The sequence below is a fragment of the Cetorhinus maximus genome, chromosome 16, assembly GCF_964194155.1.
Source record: "Cetorhinus maximus chromosome 16, sCetMax3.hap1.1, whole genome shotgun sequence".
Lineage (NCBI taxonomy): Eukaryota > Metazoa > Chordata > Chondrichthyes > Lamniformes > Cetorhinidae > Cetorhinus > Cetorhinus maximus.
Window position 1 is genome coordinate 27,959,244 of NC_135894.1, and position 27,854 is coordinate 27,987,097.

At 45.8% G+C, this 27,854-nt stretch overlaps 1 protein-coding gene across 1 annotated transcript in view; it reads left to right on the forward strand.

Moving 5' to 3' along the window:
- The window catches only part of phldb2b (pleckstrin homology-like domain, family B, member 2b), a 224,653-nt gene that overhangs the window by 104,693 nt on the left and 92,106 nt on the right, over positions 1 to 27,854 (forward strand). Inside the window, exons 9-11 of the mRNA XM_078559568.1 lie at positions 2,557 to 3,033; positions 19,514 to 19,657; positions 26,709 to 26,846. Coding sequence (XP_078415694.1) covers positions 2,557 to 3,033; positions 19,514 to 19,657; positions 26,709 to 26,846 — 759 coding nt within the window. The remainder of the gene's footprint in view (positions 1 to 2,556; positions 3,034 to 19,513; positions 19,658 to 26,708; positions 26,847 to 27,854) is intronic.

A 27,854-nucleotide genomic window follows, 5' to 3' on the forward strand; every position in this document is an offset into this window, starting at 1 on the left:
CTTGTCACACTCTGGTTATCTTTACCTGTATCATTATCTTGCACCACTGCCATGTCCTTTCTTGTTAACTTTCTAATTCTCTACTCATGTACTACCTTCTGGATCCCCATGCCTGCCTCACTCATAGTTACACCCTCGTGTCCCTTGCCATGGACCAAGTCTGAAGTACCTAACGTAAGGGGTGTGACTGTCTCCTGGAACAAAGTGTCTCGGTAACATAAAAACAAAAAACTACTGCGGATGCTGGAAATCCAGAACAAAAACAGAATTACCTGGAAAAACTCAGCAGGTCTGGCAGCATCGGCGGAGAAGAAAAGAGTTGACGTTTCGAGTCCTCATGACCCTTCAACAGAACTAAGTAATATTAGGAGAGGGGTGAAATATAAGCTGCTTTAAGGTGGTGGTGGGGGGGGGGGGGGGGGGCGGTGGGGGGAGAGAAGTTGGGGGTGCAGTGGTTGTAGGGACAAGGAAGCAGTGATAGGAGCTTGCTTGCCCTACAACCACCACCACCCCCCCAACTTCTCTCCCCCCACCCCCCCACCTTAAACCAGCTTATATTTCACCCCTCTCCTAATATTACTTAGTTCTGTTGAAGGGTCATGAGGACTCGAAACGTCAACTCTTTTCTTCTCTGCCGATGCTGCCAGACCTGCTGAGTTTTTCCAGGTAATTCTGTTTTTGTTTTGTCTCGGTAACATTCCTGATGCATCGCAGTGTATGAAGCTCAGAATCCAGGTCATCAACTTGGAGCCAAAGTTCCTCCAGCTGCAGACACTTAGAGCAGATGTGATTGTTGTGGATCACATTGGTGACCATCCACGCCCACATGCTGCAGTCGCCTAAAGTTCATTCAGCACTTGTATCTCTGTAGCTCTATCTTAAACTATTGTCCCAGTTTAGAGAAATAAAAAACAAAACACTAAAGCACACCAACCGATCACCTACCTGATTTACCTAATTAATGCTTCTGGACCTCAGGTCTCGCTGACTCTTCATTCTTCTCCCAGCTCACCCCTTATTCTGTTAAAGACAAGAACAGCACCTCTTCCCTCACTGTGCCGAATTCCTTCAATCACCAATTTCCTAAGTTCTGTGCTCTGTTGAGCTGGCCCCTGTGCTTGCTTAATATGGATTGCTGATTAGTCAACAACTCTTGTATCATGAGACTCCCAGGGTGGGAGAAGGACCCTCGTCCTTCTCCGTCTGGTATCCAGTTTTACGAGAAAAACCTGAGGAATCCTGTCAGAACCGATTTGCAGCTCAGCGGACAGCCTCCTTGCATTTCCCTTTATTGTAAGGCTGCGTTTGCTGCCAACATCGTGCATGCGACTGATTTACTCCGTGACGCCACTGCGAGTGATGGAGTAGACTGTGGCTAAGAGCAGAGAATCAAATATTTATGTAGCAGAGAAAGAAACCTCTGCTGTGTTGCTTCTCCTGTTTGTTAAATGACAGAAGTTGTCAGTTAACCCTTTTCTCCCATGTCTCCTAACACGGCTTTCTCATGAGTAAAATGCTTGGAACGAAAGATAAGTGATGTTGATGGAGAAATGGAAGAGATGCTGTAAATGAGAGGGGTTATAGGGGACATCCAATATGACTCCTGAAAACAGGTCATGCTTGACAGACATGATTCACTTGATTATATAATGCAAGATGGAATGTTTACAGATTAAAAAGACAGATATATCTTGGCACAAAATTAATATGCACCAAAATAAATAACCGATTGATGGACGCTTGTCTTGAGGAAATAAGTATCCAGGATTGATAATAAATACATTAGAAATTTTATTCTTGTGATGAACCCGTTCATTAAATGAACAAAAAAGGTACCACAGATTCTGGAAATCTGAAACAAAAATAGAAAATGCTGGAAGCAGTCAGCAGCTTGTGTCTCCTGCAAATTATGTTATTGGTTTCCTGCACATGTGTGGACAAGTGCGCACACGCAGGTGGTCATCTTGCATTGGCAAAAGACAGAGTCACTGCGCTCCAGAGTCACTGTGCTCCAGAGTCACTGCGCTCCAGAGTCACTGTGCTCCAGTTCAACAGGTTTTTGAAGACTGCTGATGTTCAGATACAATGACTTGTTCTCAAGATGGAAGCAGTATTGGAAAAGGCGTGTTTATTGCCCTACTGATCACTTTGGAGGGCATTAACCATGGAACTGGAGTCCAGTATAGTCCCAGAATGGTTAAGGACAATCCTTCCCTGAAGGAATAGTGAACTGTTTGGAGATTTTACAATACAAGCTTGTATTTTCCTCAAGTTGCTCACTGTGAGATTTATTAATTTCAGTTCCATAGCTTGCCATGGTAAGATTTGAAGACATGAGCTTTGGCTGTGAGTCCAATAGCCTAACCATAGATTTTGGCTAGTTAAAGGCACCCAGGGATATGGAGCAAAGGCTGGTAAATAGAGTTGAGATGTTGCCATGAATGAGTTGAATAGGAGAGCAGGCTGGGATGGGCTGAATGGTTGACCCTTGTTCCTGATGTTCAGAGCCACTGTGTGCCTTAATGATTCACTAACTGTCCTGATCTCACTTTGCAGGAACGGCAGCGTTTGGAGACAATTCTGAACCTTTGTTCGGAATACAACAAGGCAGGTGATAGCACAGCAGGAGCAGCAGTGAGCAGCATTGAGAAGATTGGTGAGCAGCTACAGAAACTGGCCCTGTCCTCAAGCAGAGCATGCTCGCCACAGCTGGAGCCCAGTGAGCACGACTGCGGTGAAATGGAGGCAAGGCCTATGGCGAGAACCTCACACAGTCCACCCTCCGCATTTGATTTTAGCCCGTTGGATAGGTGGTCAGCCAGGCATCGTGGCCCCCTGGAACCAGACAGCTGTGTGGAGTTGAACCGTTCAAATGCCGGGAGGTCTCGGCAGCTGTCTCCCAGTCCAGCCGAGCGCTCGCGGAAGTATCCAGCCGATTCCCCATCTCCTCGCCAGCACGACCACTCGGCAGAGAGGCTGAGTCCATTTGGTGACGGTGTGGAGGCGGGGGCCTCTGACGATGGCTGCAACATGGTGAGTTTTTCTTCCTGCACTAGGCACTGAGCATTTCATCGGCACCAGATTTCCACCTAGAATTGAGGCACTGAAGGTGTGCAGCCATCTCAACCACATTCCATCGCAATGGTCTGGGATCATCTCCGACTCTGTGGGGTGAATCTAGCTTTCAGTAGTGTGGGTGATAGTGAATGGGCAGCCCGTCTATAAACACCAACACCGAATTTAATGACAAGGAGAAAGGGCAGGGCCAAGGATGGGAGCTGATTGCTTTATCACTCGAATTGTGTCATGCCCGACACCAATTTCACCACCCTCCAAGCCCACCCCCATTGTTTTTGAAATAACATTTTCACAGAATAACAGAACCATTACAGTGAAGAAGGAGGCCATTCAGCACATCGTGTCTGCACCTCTGAATGAGCAAATCACCTGATGCCATTCTCCCACCTCCTCTCCGTAACCCTGAATATTCTTCCTTTTCAGATAAGCTTCAGTTGACCCTGCCTCCACCACACTCTCGGGCAGTGCATTCCAGATCCTAACCACTCGCTGCGTAAAACAGTTTCTCCTCATGTTGCCGTTGTTTCTTTTGCCAATTAATTTAAATCTGTACCCTCTGGTTCTCGATCCTTCTGCCAATGGGAACAATTTCTCCCCACCTGCTCTGTCCAGACCCCTCATGATTTTGAATACCTCTATCAAATCTCTTCTCAACCTGCTTTTCTCTAAGGAAAACAATCCTAACTTCTCCAATCTACCTTCATAACTGAAGTTCCTCATTCCTGGAACCATTGTTGTGAATCTTTTCTGTACTCTCTCCAATGCCTTCACACCCTTCCTAAAATACACACCCAGAACTGGACCCAATACTCCAGCTGAGGCCAAACTAGTGACTCATATGTGTTCAACATAACCTCCCTGCTCTTGCACTCTATGTCCCTATTAATAAAGCCTAGAATACTGTAAGCTTTATTAAACACTCTCTCCACCTGTCCTGCCATCTTCAATGACTTATGCACATATACACCCAGGTCTCTCTGTTCCTGCACACCCTTAAGAATTGTGCCCTTTATTTTATATTGTCTCTTCCTACCAAAATGTATCACCTCACATTTCTCTGCATTGAACTTCATCTGCTGCCTGTGTGCCCATTTCGCCAACTTGTCTATGTTCTTTTAAGGTTCCACACTATCCTCCTCACAGTTCACAATGTTTCTGAGTTTTGTATCATCTGCAAATTTTAAAATTGTGCTCTGTACACCAAGGTCTAGGTCATTAATACATATCAAGAAAAGTAAGGTTTCCAATACCGACCTAGATTTAAAAACTATTGCGTTTTGTTTGGGAACCTCTTTAATTAAGTACTTTAATATCAATTTTCTCTGCTTGGCCTCCAAAGGGCCATGTTCTGCCCAGCTGTTTACATGTATAGCTGCCACTTAACACATAGTTAGTCCAGTGCACTCTTCATCTGACTGGGTGTTAAGTGACAGCAGAGTGTCAAAGAGTAGGTGATCTAGTGCCCAAAAACCAAGTTGGAATGGTGTGAATTGGCACCACTCTTCTAATCCTAATGAACCATAGACATTTACAGCACAGGAGGAGGCCATTCGGCCTATCACATATGAGGTGGCTCTTGACTGGAACAATCCAAGATTCTTGCCCCATAGACAGACAATTTTATCTGCTTCACATATTCATCTTCACTTTCTTTAAAGGATCCAAAATGGTCAAGCTGACCAGTCCACGTGGCCCAGTACTCTGAGCAGTAAGAACCAGTTCAGCTCCAGTTGACGTGTGGAGGAAATGCAAAAAAAGTATATCGGTGGGGTTAGCATAGTGGATTTCCGCTGGGTGCTGTCTTGATGCAGAACGCCGGACATTAATAGTGACACATTAGACATTGACCTTGGCCCAGGGCACCAGAAGCTCCTGCTTTTTGTTTTCCTCAATTAGTGGTCGCAGGAGATCACCCATGCTCCTGAGAGTAGATAACACTGAGGTTTCATGTCTCATCCAAGAAATGATACCTCCAACTGTGCAGCGCACCCTCATTACTGTACTGGAGTGTCAACCTAGATTAGGGGCTCAGCTCCTGATGTTGGGCTTGAAACCATGACCTTGTGACTCAGAGCACTACAGAGCGATAGCTGACACTAAATGCTGATGCATGGCATCTTTTCAAAACAGTGAGTTGATCACTGCTAGTTTTTGGGTATGGGAAGTCAATACATAGTTCAGCCTTTAGGTCAAGGGTTAGATGGGAGAGTGAGGATTGATGGGATCATTGGTGAGCAATTTTCCGTCTCTAGTTTCTGAACCCGAATGCAGAGACATGAAACCTGGAGCGAGCTGAATATTTTCCCACGATTAACTTCGTGTTCCACTTAAGTTGATGAATGTTGTTGATAGGGAATAAAGAGATCAAAGATAGAGAATCGGAAGAATAATTTGCTTAATTAAATTGCTAATGATTGCTGTTACGGACCCCATGACCTCTTGAGGCAGGTCGTCAAGGGAGGGGAGGGGCTTTATAATATTTGTCACATGACCATTGAACAGTTTGATGATTGGCTGGAAGATGATGATTCTGGGCAGATAAATTGGCTAAAATTGAGGTCACCTGGCACTTGCAACACTTCCTGTGTAAGTTCAATTGAAATTATCCAGCTCCCAGACTTTCAAAGCGTACACAATTCCTAAAATAGTTTGAGGGACTGCACATGCTTCAGCTCACAATAAAATGCTAGTTTGAGAAACGACACTGGGTTTACTCTGACTTGGGACTTGTCACACACTGTAGCTGCGAGGCAATAAACCATTGGGGGAGAATGCCAGTGGGGTGAGCCAACAGCCAGGCTGCACTGTCAGTGCCTGTTCCATACAGAGCCTGTAAGGGGTATTTGTAGAGAGGGAGCGAGAATGGCATATTAAAAATATGGAAGAGAAGTGGGTGGCCTCCGGGTGGGGTGAGTTGGTGGGGGGAGGTTGAGGGACTATTCAGCACCATGGTATGCAGCCAGTAGTGCTCCAGGAGCCTTGTTATGTGTGTCAAAACTGGAAAGTCAAAGGCAGTTAGAAAAGCGAGTGAAAAGGGAGAGTGAGGCCTGACAGTTTTGGAGGTGGAAGATTATCTAGCAATTTCCTATCACGTTCTGAAGGTTTACACAGAATGTACAGCACACGGGCTGAATAGCCTGCTCCTGCTCCTAATTCCTATGTTCATACCTTAGGAACAGGCAGTTCAGTATTCACACTATCTTCATCGAAAATTATCACCATATTCTCCATTCCTTTCTCTCATGTGTTTATTCGGCTTCCCTTTAAATGCATCTATTCTATTCACCTCAACTATTCCCTGTGGTAGTGAGTTCCACATTCAAACCACTCTCTGGGTAAAGAAGTTTCTCCTGAATTTCCTGTTGCTCTTTGTTAGATTGATGACCCCTGGTCTGGCCTCCCTGATGAGTGGAAACACTGAGCAGAATTTTCCGGCCCCATCATGGTGGGGATGGGGCCAGGGCTGGAAATGCAGCAAAACATTCAAACATAAGAACATAAGAACTAGGAGCAGGAGTAGGCAACTCAGCCCCTCGAGCCTGCCCCACCATTCATTACGATCATGGCTGATCTAATTTCGGCCTCAACTCCAATTTCCTGCCCTCTCCCCATAGCCTTTCAACCCGCTACTAATTAAAAACCTGTCTATCTCCTACTTAAATGTATTCAGCGTCCCTAATCCACTGCAATGTGAGGTAGTGAATTCCACAGATTCAAGACCCTTTGAGAAAAGTAATTCCTCCTCATCTCTGATTTAAATCTACCACCCCTTAGCCTAAAACTATGGCCTCTCGTTCTAGAATGCCCCACAAGGGGAAACATCCGCTCCACGTCTACTTTGTCTATCCCCTTTTAGCATCTTATATACCTCAATTAGATCTCCTCTCATCCTTCTAAACTCTAGTGAGTATAGGCCTAAACTGCTCAATCCCTCCTCATAAGACAAGCCCCGCATCTCTGGAATCAATCTAGTGAACCTCCTCTGAACCACCTCCAGTGCAACTACATCCTTCCTCAAGTAAAGGGACCAAAACTGTGCACAGTACTCCAGGCGCGGTCTCACCAATGCCTTGTACAGTTGCAACACTTCCCTATTTTTATACTCTATTCCTTTAGCAATAAATGCCAAAATTCCATTTGCCTTCCTTATTACCTGCTGTACCTGCATACTAGCTTTCAGTGATTCATGCACGAGGACACCCAGATCCCTCTGCACTGAAGCGTTCTGAAGTTTCTCTCTATTTAAATAATAAGTCGCCTTTTTATTCTTCCGACCAAAATGGGATAGTCATCTCCTACAAGGGATAGTCAGCATGGCTTTGTCAGAGGGAGGTCATGCCTAACAAATTTGACTGAATTTTTTGAGGAGGTGACCAGGTGTGTAGATGAGGGTAGTGCAGCTGATGTAGTTTATATGGATTTCAGCAAAGCCTTTGACAAGGTCCCACATGGGAGAGTTATAAAGAAGGCAAATGCACATGGGATACAGGGCAATTTGATAAGGTGGATTCAAAATTGGCTTAGTTGTAGGAGACAGAGGGTGATGACAGAAGGCTGCTTTAGTGACTGGAAGCCAGTGTCCAGTGGCATACCACAGGGATCTGTGATGGGTCCCCTATTATTCGTCATTTATATAAACGACATAGATGACTATGTGGGGGGTAGGATTAATAGGTTTGTGGATGGCACAAAGAGTGGCCGGGTGGTTAACAGTGAGGTTGAGTGTCTTGGGCTACAGGAAAATATAGACGGGATGGTCAAGTGGGCAGATAAGTGGCAGATGGAATTTAACCCTGAAAAGTGTGAGGTGATACACTTTGGAAGAAGTAATTTGACAAGGAAGTATTCAATGAACAGCATGACACTCGGAAGTTCTGAGGAACAAAGGGACCTTGGCGTGTGTGTCCATAGATCTCTGAAGGCGGAGGGGCATGTTAGTGGGGTGGTGAAAAAGGCATATGGGACACTTGCCTTTATCAATTGAGGCATAGATAACAAAAGTAGGGAGATCATGTTAGAGTTGTATAGAACCTTGGTGAGGTCACAGCTGGAATAGTGTGTACAGTTCTGGTCGCCACATTATAGGAAGGATGTGATTGCACTGGATGGGGTGCAGAGGAGATTCACCAGGATGTTGCCTGGGATGAAACATTTAAGTTATGAAGAGAGGTTAGATAGACTTGGGTTGTTTTCGTTGGAGCAGAGAAGACTGAGGGGCGATCTGATCGAGGTGTACAAGATTATGAGGGGCATGGACAGGGTGGATAGGGAGCAGCTGTTCCCCTTAGTTGAAGGGTCAGTCACGAGGGGACACAAGTTCAAGGTGAGGGCAGGAGGTTTAGGGGGGCTGTGAGGAAAAAGCTTTTTACCCAGAGGGTGGTGACGGTCTGGAAAGTGCTGTCTGGGAGGGTGGTGGAGGCGGGATACCTCACATCCTTTAAAAAGTACCTGGATGAGCACTTGGCACATCATAACATTCCAGGCTATGGGCCAAGTGCTGGTAAATGGGACTAGGTAGGTAGGTCAGGTGTTTCTCACGTATCGGTGCAGACTCGATGGGCCGAAAGGCCTCTTCTGCACTGTGTGATTCTGTGATAACCTCACACTTATCCACGTTAAACCCCATCTGCCAAATTTTGGCCCATTCACCTAGCCTGTCCATATCCATTTGTAAATTTCTTATTTCTTCATTGCAACTTACTTTCTCACCTATTTTGGTGTCATCTGCAAATTTAGCTATAGTACCTTCTATCCCTGAATCCAAGTCATTAATATAGATTGTAAATAGTTAGGACCCCAAGGACCGAACCCTGTGGCACCCCACTAGTTACAGCTTGCCATCCAGAAAAAGACCCATTTATCCTGACTCTCTGCCTTCTGTTGGTTAGCCAATCCTCTATCCAAGCTAATATATTACCCATAGCTCCGTGTGATCTTATCTTGTGTATTGTTTGGCGGGACCGGAAGATCCCACTGGCAGAGGGGCTGGAAAATTCTGGCCTCACTCTCGACTTCTACCCTTTGTAATTTTAAGGACACTTGCTGGGCCAGCCCTCAACCACGTCATTCTTAGAGATGAGAGCCCCAGCCTTTCAGTCTTACCTGAGTTGTGCCTCCTCAGTTCTGGTTTTTCCTTTTTGCTGCACCTTCCCCAGTGCCTCTACGTTGAAAGCAGAGCTGTTCGGAGTGCTCCAAGTGCGGCCCAAACAAGGTTTGATACAACTTGAACATAGCTTCTCTACTTTTCCATTCCTCCAGAGACATTTTAGATAGAAAGGAGACGATCTTTAATAGTTACCCGGAGGTGGTTAAACCACTTACTTCAAAATAATTCAACACGCTTTACTTCTTTGTTTGTATTTCTGGTTGTATTTTTTTTTAACTGCCCCCTGCTCTTGGTCAGGTCGGGATTGACCTCTAACTGCAGCTATACTCTGACTGGAGCTGCAATGTTCTGGACATTGAAATCGCTCCGCCATTGTGCTGTGCTGTTGTCTACCTCGCCTTCCCCAGCAACCTTGCGCCCAATGTGTTGTCCTGTGGGTACAGGGAAACCGTGCTTTGTGGAGCTCCCCTGTTCTCCACTAGTGTGGGGGAAGGGGACTGCCAATCACAGGCCTTTCCTTAAAAATTCAGTGATCCTCTTGTGGGGGAGAAAAATTCTCCCTGCTCCCCCTCCACGACAGGAGGTCCTGTAGCTGCTGCAGCTAATTTGAAGAGAGAGAGACACACAGAGCCACGGGCCTCTGATCCAGGGCTTCACTTTTGCATCAGTTGATAAAAGAGGTTAGACAAGACTGAAGCTAACACTCTGACTATAGAGGAGGCTGCTCACACTCACTAGTACCTTAGGGATCGAGTCCAAACACCTGACAGTGGCTCAGTTTGGTAGCACTCTCATGTTTGAGCTGATGGCTTCAAGCCCCAATCCAAAAACCTGAGCATATAATCTGGGCTGGCACTTCTGTGCAGCACTGAGTGAGTGCCCATTCTCACTTATTGCCCACCTCAGTCTCAAGCAAGGACAGGTCTGGCAGTGTTAGTCAAAGTCGCAATGACACTGAGCCTTCATGCCTCCCGTCTCCTTCGAGTGACTACACGGGACACCTGTAACCTCACCTAATTCAGCATGCAGGTACAGTGTGAGAAAAACTCCGTGGCTTTGAGGTACTACTTGCTTCTGTGATCACTGCATTTGGCCACAAAACCTCAAGAGCACTCCATTAGCCACAGGGCCTCCCAGGGATGTGAAAAGCACAAGTCTTCGCTTGTCACCTGACAAAAAGGTTAGGCAGAGAGATCAAGGTCCTTCTCCTCCGAGCAGAGAAGGTTAGTGACAATAATATGGCAATTAAGGGGAGATTTAATAGAAGTGTTTAAAATGATGATGAGTTTTAATGGAGTGAATAGAGAGGAACTGTTTCCAGTGGAGGGTCAGCCACCAGAGGGGGCACAGTTGAAGAGAATTGGCCAAAAGTCTGGGGGTTAGATGAGAATGTTTTTTATTTAGAGTTATGATCTGGAATGCACTGCCTGAAATGGTGGGAGCAGTTTCAAGAGGAACTTTCAAAAAGGGAATTTGATAACTTGTTTATATGAAAGGAGAGATTTACAAGGCTATTAGAAAAAGAGCAGGTGAGTGGGACAAATTTGTTAACTCTTTCAGAGAGCCAGCACTGGCACGATGGGCTGAATGGCCTCCTGTGCTGTATGATTCTGTGACACAATGCTTGACCTTACAATATTCTTTAAAAAATAAATGACTTGTTAGTGAGTTTGAGAAATTGGGCTTTGAACTGCTGGGAATTCTGACTCTGGGTCAAAATCTAATGAGGCATCGTCCTAGACTGAGGTCAGAACGTAGCTAATCATAAAATGGTTACAACACAGAGGAGGCCATTCAGCCCATTGTATCAGTGTCAGCTTTCTACAAGAGCAACTCAGCTAGTGCCACTACTCCCCACCTTTTCCCTGTAGCCCAGCAAATGTTTTCTCTTCAGATAATGATCCAATTCCCTTTTGAAAGCCATGATTGAACCTGTCTCCACCACACTTTCAGGCAGTGCATTCCAGACCTTAACCACTCCCTGCGTAAAAACGTTTTTCCATATGTTGCCATTGCTTCTTTTGCCAATTACATTAAATCTCTGCCCTCTTGTGGTTGACCCTTCCACCAATGGGAACAGGTTCTCCCTGTTGACACTGTCCAGACCCCTTCTGACTTTGAATACCTCTATCAAATCTCTTAAATCTTCTCTTCTCCAAAGAGTCCCAGCTTCTCCGACCTATCTTCACACCTGGAGTGTTTCCCATCCTCGTGAATCTTTTCTGCACTCTCTCTCAAACGCCTTCACATCCTTCCTAAAGTGTGATGCCCAGAACTGGACACAATAGTCTAGCTGAGGCCGAACCAGTGTTTTATACAGGCTTACCACTTATAACTTTCTGGCTTTTTTACTCTAAGTTCCTATGGATAAGGCCCAGGATGCTGAATGCTTTATTAACCGTGCCCTCAACCTGTCCTACCACCTTCACTGATTTGTGCACATATACCCCCCAGGTACCTCTGCCCCTCACCCTCTTTTATTTTTTTTATTTGTTCATGGGATGTGGGTGTTTCTGGCCCATCCTTAATTGCCCTTGAGAATTGAGTGGCCTTGCGAGGCCATTTAAGAGTCAACCACATTGCTGTGGGCCTGGAGTCATGTGTAGTCCAGGACATTCGTGAACCAGATGGGTTTTTACAACAACAGTTTCATGGTTATCATAAGACTTTTAATTCCAAATTTTTTATTGTATTCAAATGGTGGGATTTGAACGCGGGTCCCCGGAGCATTACCCTGGGTACCTGAAACACTAGTCCACTGACAACACCACCACACCATCGTTATATGGTCTCTTCCCGCTCTTCCTATTGTTTACAGTTCCTCCTTAAAAGCAGCGAAATGCCTTTGACTGGATGGCTGAGATATTTGTCTGTGTATTGATACCGTACTCAGAAAGATATGCAGTCCGGAAGGAAGAATGGGATTGTAGCGGATCTAAAACAAGCTAAAATATGATATGGCATGGTCAGGGAACAGCATCTGGAGCACTTTCCCCGTGAGCTGGAGAAATATGACATGACGCAGATGGTTCTGTGTTGACAGCCGTAATCGTTCATATCAACTTATAAAAGGAAACAGCAGTACACAGTCCAGAGGGATTTCCACATCTCCAGTAGTCTTTAGCGTTGTTTGTAAGCACTGTGGTAGTGGCCTTGCCTCCATGTCAGGGAGGAGCTGTGCTCTGTCAGCTGCTGCATCTCAGTTGTTGTTCAGCACTGGTCCTTTCCACAGGGTCTGCACTTTCCTGGTGGAGTCAGTAAGAAATGCCACAGTTCAAGTCTAGGGGATAAAGACAGGAAAAGGAGTTTGGGGCAAATGTTGTTAAAATTGTGCCAGTCTACAAATCGGATGTTGGCTTCCGTTGTGCATGGGTTACACATAGCAGTGGGCGCGGTGGGGGGTATCTCCATTTGGCATCAGGGGAAGTGTGGCAGGTCGATCCAGGCGGCAATTTCACAGCCAGTCATGACTAACTCTTGCCAAAAGTTCATATCATCCCCAGGCAGTGATAGTGATCCTCTGTACAGGACACTCTGGATGACGGTGTGCAGCACTCAATCCCTTCCTACAGCTAAGAATTCAGAGTGCTGGTAGCAAAAGGCCACTCACCCCCTGGCACTTGGCAGCAGACACAGGGGCAACAGGCAGAGAATGTGGGACAGGAGTTTATTCTCACTGGAGAACAAGAGCCATTAAGAATCCATCATAATATTGACAAGTTGGACTTGAGATACTATTTCCCATGGGCCCTGAGGTTGACAATGAACGGGTTTGGAGTGAAAATCGGACGAATAAGAGGGAAGAGACACATCGGATAGAACCACTGTACACGGGAATGGGGATCGGATAGAACTACTGTACACGGAAATGAGGATCAGATAGAACTACTGTACACGAGAATGGGGATCGGATAGAACTACTGTACACGGGAATGGGGATCGGATAGAACTACTGTACACGGGAATGGGGATCGGATAGAACTACCGTACACGGGAATGAGGATCGGATAGAACTACCGTACACGGGAATGAGGATCGGATAGAACTACTGTACACGGGAATGGGGATCGGATAGAACTACTGTACACGGGAATGGGGATCTGATAGAACTACTGTACACGGGAATGAGGATCGGATAGAACTACTGTACACGGGAATGGGGATCGGATAGAACTACTGTACACGGGAATGAGGATCGGATAGAACTACCGTACACGGGAATGGGGATCGGATAGAACTACTGTACATGAGAATGGGGATCGGATAGAACTACTGTACACGGGAATGCGAAGATTGGATAGAACTACTGTACACGGGAATGCGAAGATCGGATAGAACTACTGTACAAGGGGATGCGAAGATTGGATAGAACTACTGTACACGGGAATGGGGATCTGATAGAACTACTGTACACGGGAATGGGGATCGGATAGAACTACTGTACACGGGAATGCGAAGATCGGATAGAACTACTGTACACGTGAATGCGAAGATCGGATAGAACTACTGTCCATGGGAATGGGGAGATCGCGGAATTACTGAATTGTTACAGCACAGTAGGAGGCCATTCAGTCCATCATATCTACACCAGCTCCCCTAATGCATATTTCTCTTAGTGCCACTCTCCTGCCTTCCCTCCATAACCCTGCACATTTTTCATTTTCAGAGAACAGTTTAATTCCCTTTTGAATGCTTCGATTGAACCTGCCTCCACCACACTTTCAGGCAGTGTATTCCAGACCCTAACCACCCACTGCGTGAAAATTATTTTTCTGATATCGCCTTTGTTTCTTTTGCCAATTACTTTAAATCTGTGCCCTCTCATTCTCGATGTCCCCTCAAGTGGGAACAGTTTCTCCCTATCTACTCTGTCCAGACTCCTCATGATTTTGAATACCTCTATCAAATCTTCTCCACGGTGAACAGCTCCAGCTTCACCAATCTATCTTCATACTGAAGTTCCTGATCCCTGGAACCATTCTTGAGAATCTTTTCTGCGCTCTCTCCAATGCCTTCACATCCTCACTAAAGTGTGGTGCCTAGAACTGGACCCAATACTCCAGCTGAGGCCAAACTAGTGATTTCCCCAAATTCAACATAACCTCCTTGCTCTTGCACTCTATGCCCCTATTAAGAAAGCCCAGGATACTGTATGCTTCATAAACCACTTTCTCAACCTGTCCTGTCATCTTTAATGAATTCTGCACATATACCTAAGCTCCCTCTGCACTTTAGAATTGTACCCTTTATTTTATATTCTCTCTCTAAGGTTTTTTTTTATTCATTGACGGGATGTGGGCTTCACTGGCTGGACCAGCACTTATTGTCCATCCCTAATTGCCCTTGAGAAGGTGGTGGTGAGCTGCCTTCTTGATCCGGTGCAGTCCATGTGGTGTAGGTACACCCACAGTGCTGTTAGGGGGGGAGTTCCAGGATTTTGACCCAGTGACAGTGAAGGAACGGCGATATATTTCCAAGTCAGGATGGTGAGTGGCTTGGAGGGGAACTTCCAGGCGATGGTGTTTCCATCTATCTGCTGCCCTTGTCCTTCTAGATGGTAGTGGTCATGGGTTTGGAAGGTACTGTCTAAGAAGCCTTGGTGAATCCCTGCAGTGCAACTTGTAGATGGTACACACTGCTGCTACTGTGCGTCGGTGGTGGAGGGAGTGAATGTTTGTGGATGTGGTGCCAATCAAGCAGGCTGCTTTGTCCTGACTGATGTCGAGCTTCTTGAGTGTTGTGAGAGCTGCACTCATCCAGGCAAGTGGAGAGTATTCCATCACACTCTTGACTTGTGTCTTGTAGATGGTGGACAGGCTTTGGGGAGTCAAGAGGTGAGTTACTCTCTGCAGGATTCCTAGCCTCTGACCTAGTAGCCACAGTATTTATATGGCTGGTCCAGTTCAGTTTCAATGGTAAGCCCCCAGGATGTTGATAGTGGGAGATTCAGTGATGGTAATGCTATTGAACATCAAGGGGTGATGGTTAGATTCTCTCTTGTTGGAGATGGTCATTGCCTGGAACTTGTGTGGTGCAAATGCTATTTGCCACTTGCCAACACAAGTAGTAAAATGAATCACTTCACATTTCCCCACATTTCACTTCATTGGCCACCTCTCCGCCCATTCCACCAACCTGCCTATGTCCTTTATAAGTTCTATACTATCCTCCTCACAGTTCACAATGTTTCCAAGTTTTGTATAATCCACAAATTTTGAAATTGTGCCCTGTACACCAAGGTCTAGATCATCAACATATGTCAGGAAAAACAACGATCCCAACACTGACCCCTGGGGATCTCCACTACAAACCTTCCTCCAGCCCGAAAGACATTCATTAACCACTGCTCTCTGTTTCCTGTCATTCAGACAAAGCTGTATCTGTGCACATGTTCGTCTGTCATTATCTCTTGGCCCCCACACCCTTGCCAAGTTAGTTAAAACCCTCTCCAACAGCACCAGCAAATCACCCCGCAAGGAACTCGGCCCTGGCTCTGTTCGGGTGCAACCTGTCCGGCCTGTACAGGCCCCATCTCCCCCAGAGCCGGTCCCAATGCCCCAGGAATTGGAGGCACCCTGTCCTATACATGGGCATGGGGAGATTGGATAGGGCTGAGTGATCCGGCTCCATGTTCCAAAGTCATGGTCAGAGAATTTGGCTGCCTCCTGTTGTTAACCAGTATGTTTAACATGAGGTTACTCTCTACAGCACCTTGTTTTACCACTAATTTCAAGTGAGAGATTTCTGACCTGACTCGGCCATGATTGGCAGTGAACCCAATTTGCTAACCCTAATCACTGTTATCGCGGGCGTTGGGCACTGAGCATGCTCTAAATTATGGCCAAGTTAGTTGCTGTGCAATTTGTATTTGATCTGGACTTCAGTCTTCTCCATGGTTAACTTGTCCCATGTTGCTGTGGTGATGAAGTTGCTGTCCACATCTCTCAGCGCGAGAGTTACACGTAACAGGCACCTTTGCAGAATTGCCCGTGTACTCGATGTGACAGGGGGTCAATGATGCTGGGACCATTGTGACCCCTGGAGATTTAGCAGTCCATTTTCCACACTCTCTTTAATTTACTTTGCTGTTTTTATCAGTGCAGTTCAGTTGGTGGCTATCTGCCTTCCTGGCGCACATGGGAAAGGTTTACATATCCCTGTGCGAGAGTTAGAACCCGGAGCTGGACATGTCAAAGCTGATTTTATCCAGTGACAACGTGTGAACACTGTGGAATCTCTCAAACTTCAGTTGCTGCAGTCACTACAGGACAGCAGGCAATCTTCCCAGATTTCCAAAGACAATTGAGCCGAGATTCCGGAATGTTAATCATTATCCTACATAGCTCGCTCTGACTGACCCACTCCAGAGTTGACATTTGTACAGTCCCCAACCGAGTTGTAATGATGGAATTTATTTCCTGTTTCTGTGTTTAAGGAAAGAAAGATTTGCATTTATATAGCGCCTTAGACGGTCACTGGACGCCCCAAAGCACTTCAAAACCAACAAAGTACTTTTTGAAGTGTAGTCACTGCTGATTCCACAAACAGCAATGTAATAGTGACCAGATAACCAGTTTTTTTTTTTTGCGATGTTGATTGAGGGATAAATATTGGTCATGACACCAGGGAGAACTCCCCTGCTCTTCTTTGAAATAGTGTCATGGGATCTGAAAAACAGCAGCTCTGACAGTGCGATGCAGCACTCCCTCAGTGCTGACCCTCCGACAGTGCAGCACTCCCTCAGTGCTGACCCTCCAACAGTGCAGCACTCCCTCAGTGCTGACCCTCCAACAGTGCAGCACTCCCTCAGTGCTGACCCTCCAACAGGGCAGCACTCCCTCAGTGCTGACCCTCCAACAGGGCAGTGCTCCCTCAGTGCTGACCCTCCGACAGGGCAGTACTCCCTCAGTGCTGACCCTCCAACAGTGCAGCACTCCCTCAGTGCTGACCTTCCGACAGGGCAGTCCTCCCTCAGTACTGGCCAACTGACAGTGTGGCCCTCCTTCAGTATAGGCCCTCCGAAAGAGCTGCACTCCCTCAGTACTGGCCCTCCGACAGTGCGGCCCTCCCTCAGTACTGAACCTCCCTCAAAACTGGCCCTCCTACAGTGCAGCCCTCCCTTGGTACTGGCCCTCCTACAGTGCAGCCCTCCCTCAGTACTGGCCCTCCGACAGTGCGGCCCTCCCTCAGTACTGAACCTCCCTCAAAACTGGCCCTCCTACAGTGCAGCCCTCCCTTGGTACTGGCCCTCCTACAGTGCAGCCCTCCCTCAGTACTGGCCCTCGGACAGTGCAGCGCTCCCTCAGTACTGCACTGGGTGTATCAGCCTAGATTTTTCTGCTGAAGGCCTGGAGTGGGAATTATCTTACCCACTCTCAGTTCCATGCTTAACCCAGTCATTTCACAGCATTCTCTCAGTACCTGCTTTGCACTACCCTTGCTCACTTTCCCCACCCCCCACCACGCCCCTCCCGCCTGATTACTGAACAAGGTTTTGATCTCTCAGCTTTCTCAAGCTGTCATTATATCTTCTCTCTGGGATCCTTGCCATGTCATTGCCCCTCCCACCCCCACCATGCTCGCAGTTTGAGCTTTGCCTCTCCAATGGTCACCTGCTTACAGTGATGGGGCCGATCCAAGCCACTCGTCATTGTGCTAGCATACTGAGATCTTGCTGTGCTGCCTTGTTTTGCCACCTTCTGACATTCCATCATCTGGGCCTGGCCCCCTCCCATGACCCCATCCTTATCACTGTGCTCCTATGGCTGCTGGTTACCCCAACGCTCTCACTCTGCTTCCTCCAACTGATTTCCCTCAGGAGGAGGGGGGCACCCAACAGAAAGACCTGATCCACAAAGAGGATTGGACAGCACTGGTCCTACCGCAGCTTCACTGAGAGAGACGTCTGCAGACTGCACCATCTCAGCCTGGACTGACTGACTAGCAACTGAAAAGGCACTGAAGACCACAGGCGAAACACAACAACGCCTTAAGTCAGCATTCTGCACTCTCTACATCACAATGGACTGGCCTGGGTTAATTGTGGTCTGCCCGGTCTCCATCCCAGCTCTCCCACTTGACCTAACTTATCCTGCAGCGTTCCCATCAGTTTGAGCTAAAACCCAGAATCGGAACGTTTAGTGTGTTCTTTACCCTCTCAATCGTGGACTCAAGTGTAGCGCAAGCTCATGACATAAAATTCTCTTCTCTCTTGGTTCGAAGCTTGCTGTGTGAAAGAACTTTCATTTATGTAGCACCTTTCACCAACCTGAGTGTCCCAATGCCATTTACAACCAATGAAGTACTTTTGAAGTGTAGCCACTGTTAGTCATGGAGGAAACGTGGCAGCCAAGTTGCACACAGCAAGCTCCCAAAGACAGCAAGCTTCTCTGATGATGACCAGATAATCTGTTTCAGTGATGTTGGTTGACAGATAAATATTGACGAGGTCACTGGGGGCTAGGGGTGGCAGGGGTGGGTGGGGGCTGGGGGGGGTTTCTGGGGGCTCCCCTGTTCATAAGAGTGTGTCATGGGAACTTTTATGCCTATCTGACAAGCTGGATGAGGCCTCAGTTTAACATCTCATCCAAGGGATTGACACCTCCTGATTACCGCACTGGAGAGTTAACCTTGTTTTTTGTGCTCAAGTCCCGGAGTGGGACTTGAATCCAGAGCCTCTTGATTCAGAGGTGAGATGCAACTAACTGAGCCACACTGACCTGTCATCACTGGGTCAAAATCCTGGGACTCCCTCCCTAACAGCACTGTGGGTGTACCTACACCACATGGACTGTAGCGGTTCAAGAAGGCAGCTCATCACCAACTTCTCAAGGGCAACAAGGCTTGAGCAACAAATGCTGGCCCAGCCAGCGATGTTCAAATCTGTGAACGAATTAAAAAAAAACAGCACTGATCCATAAGGAACATTGCTATAAATAGTTGGACCCTGAATTCATTCTATTCTTAGTCTGACCTGAAGAGTAAAGTCTTTGAAAATGGGAACTTTAAAAGCTTCCAAGGTTCTGGTCATGTTTATATTATTTTTTAGCTAAAATATCTTGAAAATTTCAAACCAGTGCAATGATTCTAGACTACAATGCTCTACAAATAGACCTTGGCACTTTATTACTTTTTCAGCTAGTCACTTGGTCACCTTGACAATGAAAACCAAGATTCCCCCAATAATGGAGTGAGAATGCAGGACTGGAGATTTCCTTTCTTTTCTGGAGGAGTGAGCATGGGAATCTTTGGCTCCATCTTGTTTCTCAGTTCACTGCCAGCTGTTCTGCAAGCGATGCTCAGTGAAGCAATTTGATCTTTGTTTTTCAGGAGGACAAGGAATTGGCAGAGAGGAACATGAAAGAAAGAATTTCTCAGCTGGAAGAAGAATGTATGTTCATCCTGAACAATGTGGAAGAGATTAACCGGAAGATCAAAGAGCTGGACAATCAAATGGAAGAGTCTTCACAAGAGGTACTGGATGTAAATTGGGGGGTGGTGGGGGGGGGGAGTGCTGCGAGGGGTGGGAGGCCATTTTCCCACCTGACAATTCTGGGAATCTGGACATACACCACCCATGTTTTTCTGTGCATAGAATTCCCAAAGCAGATCTCCTGTGGAATTGTTCATAGTATTATTCTGCTGCTAAGCTGGAGCACTGATGAGGGGGTTGGGGTGAGGTGGGAGACAGCAGCACTGGAAGGAGGCAGGTTGCAATGAGGGACAGTAACACAGTGGGGTGGGAGGGGCTATGTAAGTAATATTGTAAGCATTGTAGATGGAAACATAACATTATGAGATATTAATAGATTAAGTGAATGGGCCAAACTGTGGCAAATGGTTTTCAATGTAGGCAAATGTGAGATCATCCACTTTTGACTGAAAGATGATAGGACAGGGCACTTGCTAAATGGTGAAAAGCTAGAAACAGTGGAAGCCCAAAAGAGTTTGAGGGACCAGATGTATAGATCATTAAACATCATGGACAGAGAATAATCATGAAGGCTAGTGGAATGCTGACCTTTATATCTAGAGGACTAGAATACAAAAGGGTAGAGGTTATGCTTCAGGGATACAAAGGCCTGGTTTGACCACATGTCGAGTTACTGGGAACAGTTCTGGACCCCACACCTTAGGAAGGACACACTTACCTTGTGGGGAGTGCAGTGTGGATTTTTCAGAATGCTCCATGGACTCCAAGGGTTAAATCATGAGAGATTTCACAAAATAGGATTGTACTTCCTAGAATTACAAAGGTTAAGAGATGATTTGGTCATCATTTTTAAGGTATTAAGGGGAAGAGATGGGATAGATAGAAACTATTTCGGCTGTCTGGGGAGTGTAGGACTAGGGGGGCATAGTCTAAAAATTAAAATCAGACTGTTCAGGAGTGAAATGAGCAAGCACTGCTTTATGTAAAGGATGGTAGAAGTTGGGAACTCTCTTTTGCAAAAGATAATTGATGCTAGATCTGGGATTGATTGGTAGGTTGGAGATCAGCCATGATCTCATTGAATGGTGGGACTGAGCGACCTTGTGCAGTTCCCGTGTTCCTATGAGTATAGTGGGGCACAGCAGCACAGGGAGAGGATGAAGTGTTGTGGTAGACAACAGCACTGGGAAAGGGGCTTTCAAGTTAATCTTCCAGCAGCTCGTATCAGTCAGTAAGACAGAAACGTGCCGTGAGAGCTGTTGTTGAAGCGGGGACTACTGAACCACCCTGGGATACTGTGCACCGTGCACATGCTGTGACCCCGGCCTGGGAACTGCAGGCCCAGGTGTGATGGTACCAGCCTTCAGCTAACAAAGCCAACTTCAAGCCCAGGCTTTCAGGGAAGCTCAGGCCTCCAAGTGAAAGATCTAAAGAAGCTGATTAAAGTCAGGAAAGGTTGTGTTTGTGAATACATTTACACAGAGGAAAAATATTCAAGGCTACACGAGAAAGCAATTGGAAAGCATTTTCAAAGAGCTGCCACAGGCACAAAGGGCTGAATGGTTTCCTTCTGTGATTAATGATTCTTTGTTACAGTAAGGTAACACATTTTTTAGTCTTTTGGTTGTATTAGAAAAATTATTTTGAGCTTGCGTCCAGCAGGTTGAAGTAAAGATCCTTGGCAGAATGAAAAATGACAAAAATATTTTTGAGCAAATCTGCATTTTGTCAAATTGCCACAGTGGCAGAGAAAAGTTACGGTGCAGAAAGAGGCCATTCAGCCCATTGTGTCTGTGCTGGCCAAAAAGATGAAAGAGAAACTAGCTGCTCATTTTCCAGCACCTGCTCTGTAGCCTTGCAGGTTACAGCACTTCAGGTGTAGATCCAGGTATCATTTAAATGAGTTGAGCGTTTCAGCCTCAACAACCAGTTCAGGGAATCAATTCCAGACACCCGCCACCCTCTGGGTGAAGTTGCTTTTCCTCATGTCCCCTCTAATCCTTCTACCAATCACCTTAAATCTGTGCCCCTGGTAATTGACCCCTCAGCTAGGGGAAACAAGTCTTTCCTGAATACCCTATCTAGACCCCTCATCATTTTGTACACCTCAATTAGGTCACTCCTTAGCCTTCTCTGTTCTAAGGAAAATAACCCCAGCCTATCCAATCTTTCCTCATAGCTGCAATTTTCGAGCCCTGGCAACATTCTTGTAAATCTCCTCTGTGCTCTCTCCAGAGCAATTATGTCCTTCCTGTAATGTGGTGACCAGAACTGTACACAAAATTCCAGCTGTGGCCTAACCAGCATTTTATACATTTCTAGCATTACATCCCTGCTTTTGTATTCTATACTTTGTCCAATAAAGGAACACATTCTATATGCTTTCTTTACCACCTTATCCACCTGACCTGCCACCTTCAGGGACCTATGGAGATGCACACTATGGTCTCTCATTTCCTCTACCCCTCCCAATAGCATCCTATTTATTGTGTATTCCCTGGCTTTGTTTGCCCTCCGCAAATGCATTACCTCCCACTTCCCTGGATTGAATTCCATCTACCACTTTTCCATGCACTCAGCCAAACTATTGATATAATTTTGGAGACAACAGCCATCCTCTTCACTATCAACTACATGGCCAATTTTTGTCTCATCTGCAAATTTCCCAGTCATGCCACCTACATTTAAGTCCAACTCATTAATATATATAATAAATGGCAAGGGACCCAACACTGATCCCTGTGGAACACACTGGAAGCTACTTTTCACTCGCAAAAATATCCATCAATCATTACCCTTTGTTTCCTGTCACTGAGCCAATTTTGGATCCAACTCACCACATTCCCCTGTATCCCATGGGATCTCATTTTCTGATCAGTCTGCCATGTAAGACTTTGTCAAATACCTTACTAAGATCCATGTAGACAACATCAACTGTATTACCCTCATCAATCCTCCTTGTTACTTCCTCAAAAATTTCTATTAAGTTAGTAAGACACGATCTCTCCCTAACAAAACCATGCTGACTATCTTTCTAAGTGACAGTTTATCCTGTCTCTCAGAATTGATTCCAATAATTTTCCCACCACTGAAGTCAGACTGACTGGCCTATAAGTTTTTGGCCTATCCCTCGCATCCTTTTTAAATAATGGTACAACGTTTGCACACCTCCAATCCTCTGGTACCTCACCTGTATCTGGTGAGGATTGGAAAATGGTCCTCAGAGCATCCGCTACTTTCTCCCTGACCTCCTTTAACAGCCTGGCATACAGTCCGTCCAGTCCTGGTGATTTATCCACCTTCAAGGATGTCAGTCCCTCCATTACTTCCTCTCTCACTATGTTTATCATTTAAAATTTTACACTCTTAATGAAAACAGAGACAAAGTATTCATTGAGAATCCTCCCCACATCTTCAGCATCAATGCACAAGTTACCATGCACATCTCTGATAGGCCCGACCTTTCCCTTAGTTATCATTTTACTCTTAATGTATTGGTAAAACATCTTTGGGTTTTCTTTGATCTTACCTGCCAATATTTTTTCATGTCCTCTCTTTGCTTCCCTAATTAGCTTTTTTACTTCACCCTGTACTTTCTCCTCTAGGCTTTCTACAATATTAAGCTTTTTGTGACTGTCATAAGATTTCTTTTTCTGCTTTATTGTACCCTGTATACTTCTGGATAACCAGGGGGCTCTAGATTTGGCAGCACCACCTTTACCTTTGTGGGGAGATGCCTACACTGTGTCTGTAGAATCTCGCTTTTGAATGTCCCTCACTGATCTGTCACTGTTTTCCCTTCAAGTTGCCGTAGCCAGTCCACTTTCGCCAGATCACCTTTCACCTTTGTAAAATATGTCTTCTGCCAATTTTGAACTTTTACTCCTGTTCTATCTTTGTCCTTTTCCATAATTATGTTAAATCTAACTGCATTATGGTCACTACCTCCAAAATGGTCACCCAATGCTACTTCATCCACTTGCCTAGCTTCATTTCCTAAGACTAAATCTAGAATTGTGCCCCCCTCTCATTGGGCTTGTTAAGCGCTGGCTAAAAAAGTTCTCTTGAATGCAGTTCAAGAATTTTGTGTTCCCTGTGCCCTTCATAATGTTCATATCGCAATTGATATTAGGGTAGTTGAAGTGCCCAACTATTAACTGCCCTATTGTTTTTGCACTCAGAAATTTGCCTATATATTTGCTCTTCTAACTCCCCTCCACTATTTGGGGGTCTATAGTACACTCTTAGTGGTGTGGCTGCCCCCATTTCATGACCTCAACTCATGTGGCCTCATTTGATGATTCATTTAGTATATCATCCCTCCTCACAGCTGTAATTGATTCTTTAACCAATAATGTTTCAATCTCCTTCCTGACTCCCTAAAAATCTGCTTTCAGGACCTTATCTCCTTTCTGACCTAAGTCATTGGTACCAACGTGGACCACAACCTCTGGCTGATAACCCTCCTGTCCTGCAGCCTTGACCCTGGCACCAGGGAAACAACATAATATCCCGGAGTCATGTCAATGGCCAGACGAATGCCTGTCTTTTCCCCTAACTAATGAATCCCCTATACCTTCTGCTCTTTCCCTCTTCTTCCCATCTTTTTTAGCCCCTCTCTATCCTGCCTGAAAACATTATATCCAGGGATGTTGAGCTGCCATTTCTGCCCCTCTTTAATCCATGTTTCCGTTATGGCAATGATATCCTGCTGCTGTGTGTCTATCTGTGCCCTCAGCTAATCAGCTTTATTTACTATACTCCTTGCATATACACCTTTTAACACTGCCAAATTCCTGTGCTGTACACTTTTTAACCTGTGCTGCTTCTGTCTTTCAGAGTCACTCACTAATTCTCAATCTCCCGTTCCCTGCTCAGAATTTGCCCTCATGTTCCCAACCCCCTGCCAATCCAGTATAAACACCACCCCCTGCCAACCCACAGCACTAACAAATCTCCCTGCAAGGATATTTGTCCCAGTCCTGTTCAGGTGCAGACCGGCCAGTTTGTACAGGTCCCATCTTGCCCAGAACTAGCCCCAACGCCTTAGAAATCTGATGCCTTCCCTCCTACACCAGCTTTCCAACCACGTGTTCAATCACCCTACTCTCCTATTTCTATACTCACTTGCATGTGGGACCGGGAGTAATCCTGAGATTGCTGCTTTAGAGGTCCTGCTTTTCAATCTCCTTCCTGACTCCCTGAAATCTGCTTTCAGGACCTCATCTCCTTTCCTATCTAAGTCATTGGTACCAACGTGGACCATGACCTCTGGCTGATAACCCTCCTGTCCTGTAGCCGCTTGATGAAATCCTTGACCCTGGCACCAGGGAGGCAACATACTATCCCGAAGTCATGTCAACAGCCAGAGGAATGCCTGTATGTTCCCCTAACTAACGAATCCCCTATACCTTATGCTCTTTCCCTCTTCTTCCTCCCCTCCTGTGCAGCAGAACCACCGATGGTATCACAAACCTTGCTCTGACTGCACTCTGCAGAGGAACCAGTGCCCTCACTAGCTTTCAAAACGGAAAACTGATTGGTGAGAGGGGCTCCGGGGAACTCTGCACTACCTGCCTAGGTCTCTTGGGAAGCCTGGCAGTCACCCATTCCCTTTCTGTCTCCAGGCTCCTAAGCTGAGCTGTGACCATCTCTCTGACGTGCTATCCATATAGCTCTCAGCCTCACGGATGTGCCACAGTGACTACCGCCGCTTGGGCTCCGAAACCCGGAGCTCAAGGTTCTGCAGCTGGTGACGCTTTCTGCACATGCAGTCATCTAGGACGCCGGTAGCATCAACAACTTCCCACATATTACAGGACACGCATTCCACATGACTGAGCTGTCCTGTCATTGCTTCAATTTACTTCCCTTATATTAGCTTTGGTTTACTTCTACTACTTTATTTTGCCTGGCCTTGACTTGGCTTGACTTGACTTCCCTATTGCCTGTGTTTCTTACTGAAATCTAAATAGCTCCTTCTTTTAAGAAAAATGGGTTTTCTAATTTTCAGCTACTTAAAGACTCTCCCTAACAGCAGTTTCTCACCAACCAAAGAAGTTGTGTTCCTCCTGTGATGTCACTCAGGCCTCTCGTGCAGCTTTTCAACTCCTGGTCTCTTGCAGGCTGAGAAAGACAAAGAAAACAGCACCTCCCTCCCCACTCCCCCAAACTCACAGCAACTCCACTCTGTAATAGTGCACTTAACCTCTCTTATTTATACTTCTGAGATTCAAATGAATCTCTTATCTGGCAGTAACAGAACCAGATTAGGCTAGTTCCTTAATTTTCTGATCTCATCTGCTCTCCAGTAGAGGGTTTGATTTGCTCGATAAATTATGAATAAATTAACATCAATAAATTAACACAAATAAACTAACATTAATGATGCCCACATGCGACAGGAAGTTTAATACAGCAAATTATATTGTTTCAATAATTGACGTAAGGAGAGATTTTTAAAAACTTATTCATTCAATCTAGGCCAGCATTTATTGCCCAAACTTAATTGCCCTTGTTCAGAGGGCAATTTAAGAGTCAACCACATTGCTGTGGGTCTGGAGTCACATGTAGGCCGGACCAGATAAGGACAGCAGATTTCCTTCCCTAAAGGTCATTAGTGAACCAGATGGGTTTTTACAACAATCGACAATGGTTTCATGGTCATCATCAGACTTTTAATTCCAGATTTCTATTTAATTTAAATTTCACCATCTGCCGTGGTGGGATTCGAACCCAGGTCCCCAGAGCATTACTCTGGGCCTCTGGACTACGAGTCCAGTGACAACACCACTATGCCACCACTGCTACCACCCCTCCCCCAAAAGATGGATAGAAGATAGGAAAATCTGAGAATTGAGCAATGGGAGCGGACTCATGTTAATAGTTTTGTGGTAAAGGGTTACCGATTTCTCGTTTAGTGCACTGATCAAAGAATGTTGCCTGTTTGAGGATTCCTCTGCCACATTGCCTCAGCCAGACTTCTCTTTTCAATGAAGTGAAAGATGCGAAGGGAATGTTTTTCCCCTCGTGATGTGGTAGCCCTGTGATGTTTGGAAAGAGATAAGGACCTTGTCTGCGGTGTTTTCACAGATGGAGATGGAGCGTGCCTTGTTGGAGGGGGAGCGGGACTCAGAGATCTCACATGTCCAGTACGAGAAAGATGTATTGGAGCAACTCCAGAAGAAAATAAATGATCTGGAGACCAGTGTTGCATCTGAAAAGGCTAAGGTAGGAATAATTGAAGAGGGTAAAACTGTGGAGTACGGCTAGACTGATTGTGACTTTGATTTTCTTCTGCAGATGAGCAGTTTTGGAGATAGGGCTGTTTTTCTGCTCTCAGACCCAGTAAACACACAGTAGCCTAGGTACCCTGCAGCCTTAGGATATTTTGTTGCTTGACCTATCTTCTGGGTTAAGGAGTTAACAGCACTGTCCAATTTACAACAAGGCTAGGGCTGAGGGCCAGGGAGGGGGGCACAAGTGTAACCACAGTGGGGGAGGAATAAATTTAATGGCTCAGCAGCGAAGAATGCTCTTGGGCCCAGAGATAGCAAACTTATTAGGCAAGTTACTAATTCTGTATGATAAAAACAAAATACTGGAAATACTCAGCACCTGTAGAGAGTGAAAGAGAGTTAACGTTTCAGGTCTGTGACCTTTCATCACACTGAGAGATGTTTAAGATGACTAGTGGTTAACCAGTTCTGGAATTGTGGAAAAGTATTGTGGGGGGGGTGTGGTGGACACAGGAAAGATCAAAAGGGAAAGGCTTATGCCAGGGTGTAAGGCAGGTGAGATTAAATGATAAGAAGGGATGATGACGCAAGGCAAAAGGAAATGGTGAAGGGGCAAATAAAGGAACAAAAATGGGTTTGGAAGGAAGGGTAAATGATTACAGATTGTTGGAGAAATTGGAAGGTCTATTCCATTCCCTCTCTGGCTGCGGCCTCCTACCCTGTTCCAATGAAGCTCTGTGCGAGCTCGAGAAACAGCACTTTATTGCCTTCCAGCTTTTACACTGAGTTTAATGACTTTACATCATAGCCACCACCCCATTTCTGGGTCAACATTCAACATTCTATAACCATTTAATGAGCCAATCCCAGACTCCCACCACCCCTCCCAACCTTTGCCTTCTCTTAACAGAGTGAAAACGTTCTAGTACAATCACTGCGGTTAAATTGAAATGATTACGTTATCTTTGAGCACCTCACCATGAAAGTGGGTGAGTATGGA